The 8,914-nt window shown below is 36.1% G+C and overlaps 2 protein-coding genes across 2 annotated transcripts; one reads left to right on the top strand and one right to left on the bottom strand.

Annotated features, from left to right (window-relative positions):
* Positions 1-1,379: 1,379 nt before the first annotated feature.
* On the bottom strand, positions 1,380-1,948 carry LOC138352670 (uncharacterized). Its single transcript, XM_069305246.1, has 2 exons — positions 1,937-1,948; positions 1,380-1,760 (listed from the first exon to the last, which is right to left on the bottom strand). Exons 1-2 carry the CDS (start codon positions 1,946-1,948, stop codon positions 1,380-1,382), a joined length of 393 nt encoding a protein of 130 aa, XP_069161347.1.
* Positions 1,949-5,663: 3,715 nt separating this feature from the next.
* On the top strand, positions 5,664-6,230 carry LOC123752729 (uncharacterized). Its single transcript, XM_045734754.2, has 2 exons — positions 5,664-5,675; positions 5,850-6,230. The coding sequence occupies exons 1-2, from the start codon at positions 5,664-5,666 to the stop codon at positions 6,228-6,230; spliced, it is 393 nt and encodes a 130-aa protein (XP_045590710.2).
* Positions 6,231-8,914: the final 2,684 nt, after the last annotated feature.

Below are 8,914 nucleotides of genomic sequence, written 5' to 3'. Positions count from 1 at the left end.
CAGGATCACGTGTAAAGCGTGCTGTCCGCTCGGCCAACTGGCTCCATTCGGGTAGATAAAGATAAACTGTTTAACACGGGTGGTACACGAACAAGGGGACACAGGTGGAAACTGAGTACCCAAATGAGCCAGCCACAGGGACATTAGAAACAACATTTTCAGTGTCAGGGTAGTTAACAGATGGAATGCATTAGGCAGTGATGTGGTGGAGGTTGACTCCATACAAAGTTTCAAATGTAGATATGAAAGAGCCCAGTAGGCTCAGAAATCAGTACACCAGTTGAGTGACAGTTGAAAGGCGGTACCAAAGAGCCAGAGCGTAACCCCCGCAAACACAAATAGGTGAGTACAGTGAACTAGCCCTCGTCGGCTGATATAAATTTTTCGTCTAAAATTGTCAGTAAATATATTTCATCAACACTCAGAATACTCTACTGATAAACTAATATCACTTTAACCTTGCATTAATGCGAGCTTTAGTAAAATTATCATATATTACCCTTATTTGCATCAGAGGAAAGAACCGACAATATTTATAAAATGGATGCTTTGGCTCGGCGAGTCGTGGCCCCTTCCCATCCAACTCTATTCCATCCAGCTAACGTCTGTATAGAGTATACATAAAAAAAATATATATTTTTTATTTTATTTAAATATAAATATTTAATTTTATTTAAATATAAATACATTTAAATATTAAAAATATTTAAATGCTGACATCTCAATCTGAACTTACTGTATTGTATTTGATAGGAAACTGTTATGTAGAATTTAGTTTTTGTCAAAATGTTATTAGACATGTAGTGTGTTCTTAAAATATACGTCTATACATCGCATGCCTCCTAAAGCAAGCATACAATTTCCACGGAAATCGTTTCATAGGTTCAGTACCAAATCGCAATATATACAAATATTTTCTCTATAAAATTAATTAATTACATACATCTTTTTTCATCAATATTATTGACGGAAGTTAATATATTCTTCCAGATATATTAACCATATCAACATTAAACATCTTAACCATGTCAAGCAACCGGAAACACATTGAATCGTTTTCAACGTTATGATACCACAATGATATTAATGATGCAAATGATAATTAATAATAAACTTAACAATTATTATATAGATTTATTTCTTTGCTGTACAACAGAACACTCAACAAAATAACATTAAACTTGTTGAATAATTTAATGCATATTTCAGCTCATTGATGTCATAATGATAGTAATCCTGGCGATGAGTGTGATCTTTGCAATTGTTTGTCGTGTAGGCCTCGTAGTCTGAAAATTATTGTTGAGATGGTTTACCATATAGTTTGATTTCCCATAGACCTAAATGTAAGTAGAGATGGTGTCATTTAGGTCAGCAGAAATCTAGTAGTAGTGGTGACTATAATGGTTTAGTGGCCGGTAACCATAATTAGAGAAGACTGAGTAGGATGGTTCAGGATCTGCAGACCTCTTGTAGAAATGGCGGCGATAACCATGACGGGGAGCGTAGTAGAGAGGATACGATGGTTCAGGCTCTGGTTCGGCAGACCTCTTGTAGTAATGACGATCATAACCATGTCGAAAGCCGGAGGAATAAATTGGGTATGATGGTTCAGGCTCTGGCTCGGCAGACCTCTTTCCATTGTGGTAACGGTGACTGTATGCTGGGTAAGCACTACCGTAATTGCTCGTCACGTAACTGGGCTCTGCATCTCGCTTCTCAATCTCAGAAGCGCAAGCGGCAGCCGCCAGGATTACAAGCACCTAAATATGAAAAATCACACGTACAGTCATATAATATTTAGCAGTAAAGTACTATATTTTCATTCTCGTAAATGAAATATTCTTCGAAGAGACTACTACTTTCCTTGATATTTTATGTAATACATTACATTAAATATTAACCAATATCAGAGAGTCCGATTGTTAGTGCAACTTACCAAGAGCTTCATGGCTGAAAGTTGGTTAGCTGTGGCCACAGCTGAGCGAGTGTGTCTTGCAGCAGTGATGCCGGGCTTTTATACCGGAGTCTTGAGTCCTTGAATCGTATCTCAATGTTATAGTGACGTTCCACTGAGAAAGCTGTAATTAATATGTTTCTTATTTCTTTATTTCATTATTTTTTTCCATATATAATCAATTACATATTATACTATAAGATTTTCCTTTAGGTTAACAAATATAAAACCCTAGTTAAATGTTAAATATTAAATATTTAATATGTTTTACTTTTCGTTAAGACAATGCACTGTTTACGATTCCTTGTTAATCTTAGCAAGTACTGCATACTTGGTATATACAGGGATAGTTTACCTTGGTAAATATTTCCATACTGAAATATGATTAGTGGTTGGCAAGTAATCTCATGTTGTAGCTTTAGTACTTCCCTCGGTTTAAAAGTCTTAAACCTAACTTTATTCCAACATGTGCTAGACTTTTCAAGTAATATAGTGTTAGGCAAATGTAAGTATTATTGCGAATTTGGTAATACACTTTCATAAAATTTACTGACTGCATTAAAATATTTTTTTTATTAATTCCAGGTTTTACTGTTTCTTTGAATTACTTTTCAAGTAATTAAAATTTAATTGTAAATATTTTTTAATTAATTTGAATTAAATAACAAAAAAAATTACTAATTTTATTAGGCAATTTATAAATTATAATGTTATTAATTAATTTAGTTAATTAAATTAATGATTTCATTTTTTATAATTAAAAATTAAATATCAATTTTTTATATGTAATAAAATTATATTAATTATATTAAGTTATTGATTTAAAAATCAATAATTAATTATATTAACTTGAATTTATCTATATATCTCTATTTATTGTTCATAATATGAAATTTATAACTTTTATGAGCTCATGAATGTTTCTGGAGATTATCTACTCTCATCAACTACATACATATTTGATAGTATATGCTAGCTAGCAATAAATTGCTAGTACAAAGCTAGCAATATGTTAACGTAGAAAAACGCCAACCCTGTTTTGTGTCTCCGAGAGGCTACAGGATCCAGTAAGTTCAGTAGAACTTCGGTTTCAACTCTTTTAGACAATGTCGTAGCTCAATCGATTAAGGCAGCGTCTGGGATGATCTCGGACGTAGGTTAGAATCCTCGTCACGGACCTTGTGGATTTGTTCATTACAAGGTTCTCTGCATATATAAAGTTTGAAATGTGTATAAAATAATACCATAATAATATAAATTGTATGCGATGTAATTACATCGCATGAATAGAGACCCCAAATTCAATCTCATCGACTACCTCAGTAGTTTGTAAATAACTGTAATATGTTTTTATAACGGATATTAAACTATGAACATATAGCAGTATTTATGTTTTCTTTAAATTATTAACAGTATCTCCTGAGAGCAGTGGTTACCAGATGTGGTGAGCGATTATGTAACAAAGAAGTTATTACCCAATGTATACACATCTCCCCAAGACACCTGACTTCACGCTATAAAAGCAGCTACAACCATGATTGTTTTTCACAGCCCCGCTCCTGTGCCAGGTAATTTCACTATGGCCTCACCATAGCCCGTGCTACTTGGAACTTTTGTTCTGAGTAGCTGAATCTAAAACCACAAACAACAATCATTGTTTGGATAAGTTACAGACCCGCTCCTGTGCCAGGTAAGTCCACAACGGGCTCACCATAGCCCGTGCTACTTGCCCCGCTCCTGTGCCAGGTAAGTCCTCAACTTGCTTACCATAGCCCGTGCTACTTATATATTTATTTATGTATAAACAAGAAGGTACATTGGGTTTGTGAGAATACATAACATGGTATTTACAATCTTGTAAAGCCACTAGTACACGCAACATTTCGGGCAGGTCCCTAATCTAACAGATAATTTTAAGTAGGTAAATTCTAGCGGAATTAATAAAATCATAACAGATACATTGCAAGAAAGAAAAAAATAAGATGAGAGAGACTAGTAAGTATATTAAAGCACATTGGTATATTAAAGCTCACATGATTGAACTTGATTGGTAATTTAAACGATTATAAATTACCTAATAAAATTAGTAATTTATTTGTTGTTTAATTAATTCAAATTAATTAGAAAATATTTACAATTACATTTTAATTACTTGAAAGTAATTCAAAGAAACAGTAAAACCTGGAATTAATAAAAAAAATATTTTAATGCAGTCAGTAATTCGCAATAATACTTACGTTGCAGGCGATGAGTCACAATAACGTGGCTGAAGTATGTTGACCAGACCACACACTTGAAATTGAAGGGACGACGACGTTTCGGTCCGTCCTGGACCATTCTCAAGTCGATTGTGATGAGGAGGTAGGGGCAGGCAATAAATAGGCAAGAGAGAGCTGAGGAGGAAAGTCAGGTGAAGGGGATAGTAGTAATGAGAACTGCAGCAGGCCTATTGGCCCATACGAGGCAGAGCTCCTATTATAACCACCGAAGGAGATAGTAATAGGAATAAGAAGAGGATAGCAAGGGAGCGTAAGAGAAGACAATGAACAGAAAAAGGGAGAAGAGAGAAAGAAAAGGAAAGAGAAAGAAAGAAATGGAAGGGGGAAAGCTTATGTTAAGTCACGTTTGTTAGAAAGATTAGTGCATTTGAGTATATACTGTGAAAGGGAAGAGTCCACAGCAACAAAGCCAGGACTCAAGTTCATGTTGGGTACATTGTTTATAGGAGCCGATTCTACAAGACGGCGTCTGTGTAGAGTAGAGGCAGGGAAGATTATTTTGGAGGAAGACCAATCAATGGGATGATTAGAATCCCTCACATGGCAGAAGAGAGCATTGTTAGTGTCTGCAGACTTAACACTTCTCTTGTGTTCTTTAAGTCTGTCATTCAGTGTACAGCCAGTTTCGCCAAAGTATTGGAGAGGACAAGATGAACAGGAAATAGAGTAGACACCAGCAGCATTAGAAGCAGGAGGAGCAGTGTGAACTAGATTGCTACAAAGTGTGTTAGTTTGTCGAAAGGCGAGTTTAATGTCAAGAGGACGAAAGGTATTGGTAAAAGTTTTGAGTTAAGATATGAAGGGAAGGCATAGAACAGTGCTACTAGTGTTGGAAGCAGGTTTAGGATGAAAGAAATTTAACGAAATGTACGAAAACGTCGTCGTCCCTTCAATTTCTAGTGTGTGGTCTGGTCAAAATACTTACATTTGCCTAACACTATATTACTTGAAAAGTCTAGCACATGTTGGAATAAAGTTAGGTTTAAGACTTTTAAACCGAGGGAAGTACTAAAGCTACAACATGAGATTACTTGCCAACCACTAATCATATTCAGTATGGAAATATTTACCAAGGTAAACTATCCCTGTATATACCAATTATGCAGTACTTGCTAAGATTAACAAGGAATCGTAAACAGTGCATTGCCTTAACGAAAAGTAAAACATATTAAATATTTAACATTTAACTAGGGTTTTATATTTGTTAACCTAAAGGAAAATCTTATAATATAATATGTAATTGATTATACATGGAAAAAAATAATAAAATAAAGAGATAAGAAACATATTAATTACAGCTTTCTCAGTGGAACGTCACTATAACATTGAGATACGATTCAAGGACTCAAGACTCTCCGGTATAAAAGCCCGGCATCACTGCTGCAAGACACACTCGCTCAGCTGTGGCCACAGCTAACCAACTTTCAGCCATGAAGCTCTTGGTAAGTTGCACTAACAATCGGACTCTCTGATATTGGTTAATATTTAATGTAATGTATTACATAAAATATCAAGGAAAGTAGTAGTCTTTTCGAAGAATATTTCATTTACGAGAATGAAATATAGTACTTTACTGCTAAATATTATATGACTGTACGTGTGATTTTTCATATTAGGTGCTTGTGATCCTGGCGGCTGCCGCTTGCGCTTCTGAGATTGAGAAGCGAGATGCAGAGCCCAGTTACGTGACGAGCAATTACGGTAGTGCTTACCCAGCATACAGTCACCGTTACCACAATGGAAAGAGGTCTGCCGAGCCAGAGCCTGAACCATCATTCCCAATTTATTCCTCCGGCCTTCGACATGGTTATGATCGTCATTACTACAAGAGGTCTGCCGAACCAGAGCCTGAACCATCGTATCCTCTCAACTACGCTCCCCGTCATGGTTATCGCCGCCATTTCTACAAGAGGTCTGCAGATCCTGAACCATCCTACTCAGTCTTCTCTAATTATGGTTACCGGCCACTAAACCATTATAGTCACCACTACTACTAGATTTCTGCTGACCTAAATGACACCATCTCTACTTACATTTAGGTCTATGGGAAATCAAACTATATGGTAAACCATCTCAACAATAATTTTCAGACTACGAGGCCTACATGACAAACAATTGCAAAGATCACACTCATCGCCAGGATTACTATCATTATGACATCAATGAGCTGAAATATGCATTAAATTATTCAACAAGTTTAATGTTATTTTGTTGAGTGTTCTGTTGTACAGCAAAGAAATAAATCTATATAATAATTGTTAAGTTTATTATTAATTATCATTTGCATCATTAATATCATAGTGGTATCATAACGATGAAAACGATTCAATGTGTTTCCGGTTGCTTGACATGGTTAAGATGTTTAATGTTGATATGGTTAATATATCTGGAAGAATATATTAACTTCCGTCAATAATATTGATGAAAAAAGATGTATGTAATTAATTAAATTTATAGAGAAAATACTTGTTTATATTGCGATTTGGTACTGAACCTATGAAACGATTTCCGTGGAAATTGTATGCTTGCTTTAGGAGGCATGCGATGCATAGATGTATATTTTAAATACACACTACATGTCTAATAACATTTTGACAAAAACTAAATTCTATATAACAGTTTCCTATCAAATACAATACAGTAAGTTCAGATTGAGATGTCAGCATTTAAATATTTTTAATATTTAAATGTATTTATATTTAAATAAAATTAAATATTTATATTTAAATAAAATAAAAAAATATATATTTTTTTATGTATACTCTATACAGACGTTAGCTAGATGGAATAGAGTTGGATGGGAAGGGGCCACGACTCGCCGAGCCAAAGCATCCATTTTATAAATATTGTCGGTTCTTTCCTCTGATGCAAATATGGGTAATATATGATAATATTTACTAAGACTCGCATTAATGCAAGGTTAAAGTGATATTAGTTTATAAGTAGAGTATTCTGAGTGTTGATGAAATATATTTACTGACAATTTTAGACGAAAAAATTTATATCAGCCCACGGGGGCTAGTTCACTGTACTCACCTATTTGTGTTTGCGGGGGTTACGCTCTGGCTCTTTGGTACCGCCTCTCAACTGTCAATCAACTGGTGTACAGATTTCTGAGCCTACTGGGCTCTTTCATATCTACATTTGAAACTTTGTATGGAGTCAACCTCCACCACATCACTGCCTAATGCATTCCTTCTGTTAACTAACCTGACACTGAAAATGTTGTTTCTAATGTCCCTGTGGCTGGCTCATTTGGGTACTCAGTTTCCACCTGTGTCCCCTTGTTCGTGTACCACCCGTGTTAAACAGTTTATCTTTATGTACCCGAATGGAGCCAGTTGGCCGAGCGGACAGAACGCTTTACACGTGAACCCGTGGCCCCGGGTTCGATCCCGGGCTTCGGCGAGAAACGATGGGCAGAGTTTCTTTCACCCTATGCCCCTGTTACATAGCAGTAAATAGGTACCTGGGAGTTAGTCAGCTGTCACGGGCTGCTTCCTGGGGGTGGCGGCCTGGTTGAGGACCAGATCGCGGGGACACTAAAGCCCCGAAAGCAACTCAAGATAACCCTGTCAATTCCTTTGAGAATTTTGTATGAAGTGATCTTGTCTCCTCCTTACTCTTCTGTCTTCCAGTGTCGTGAGGTTCATTTTACGCAGCTTTTCCTCGTAACTTATGCCTCTTAGTTCTGGGACTAGCCTAGTGGCATATCTCAGAACTTTTTCCAGCTTCGTCTTCTTCTTGACAAGGTACAGACTCCATGCTGGGGCCGCATACTCCAGGATTGGTCATACATGTAGGGTATAGAGAGTTCTGAATGATTCCTTACACAGGTTTCTGAAGGCAGTTCTGATGTTAGATAGTCTCGCATACGTCGCAGATGTTATTCTCTTGATGTGGGCTTCAGGAGACTAGGTTTGGTGTAACATCAACTTCTAGATCTTTCTCTTTGTCCGTTTAATGAATGACTTTATCTCTCATTCAGTATCCTGTGTATGACCTCCTGTTTCCACTGTATAGTTTCATGACCTTGCGAGGTGGAACTTTAGTAAACATTTGTTAGACCATTCATTCAATCTGTCTAGGTCATCTTGGAGCCTCATATTATCTTCCGCCGTCCTTTTCCTCTTTAAAATTTTTGCATCATCAGCAAATAATGAAAGGAATGAATCTTTTCCCTCTTGAAGTTCATTTACATATATCAGAAACAGTGCTTAGCGCCACTCATGCTGTGAGTAAACATGCTGCCACAATGACAACAAAAAGGAGGCATGGTCCGGGACCATGCCTCGGGACACTAAGCCCCGAAATCAGCTCAAGATAACCTCAAGATGCAGTATATAGCGTATAAATTAAAGAGAAGAAAAATGTGGATAATAGATTAAAAGAACATAATATGTATTGAATAGTAAATAACTGTTCATATGAGTGTTAAAGGGAGTTTTATAACACATTAAGTATAGTTACTCAGAATTTGTCAGGATACGCATGAGAATAACAATAAAAACTATGTTTCAAGAATTGTAGGAAATTCAGGAGTTTGTATCAAGTGTGACCATCACGCCTCAACACGGAAGATTTCACTGACGCCTTTGAGATAAATTTAGCTCTGATGGCTTCGTGCCGCAGTTAATTTGTCAAACAGAATGTTTAATATTATTGTATATATATATATTGT

Source organism: Procambarus clarkii, chromosome 54 (assembly GCF_040958095.1).
Source record: "Procambarus clarkii isolate CNS0578487 chromosome 54, FALCON_Pclarkii_2.0, whole genome shotgun sequence".
NCBI lineage: Eukaryota > Metazoa > Arthropoda > Malacostraca > Decapoda > Cambaridae > Procambarus > Procambarus clarkii.
This window is presented reverse-complemented; position numbering and strand designations above follow the sequence as displayed.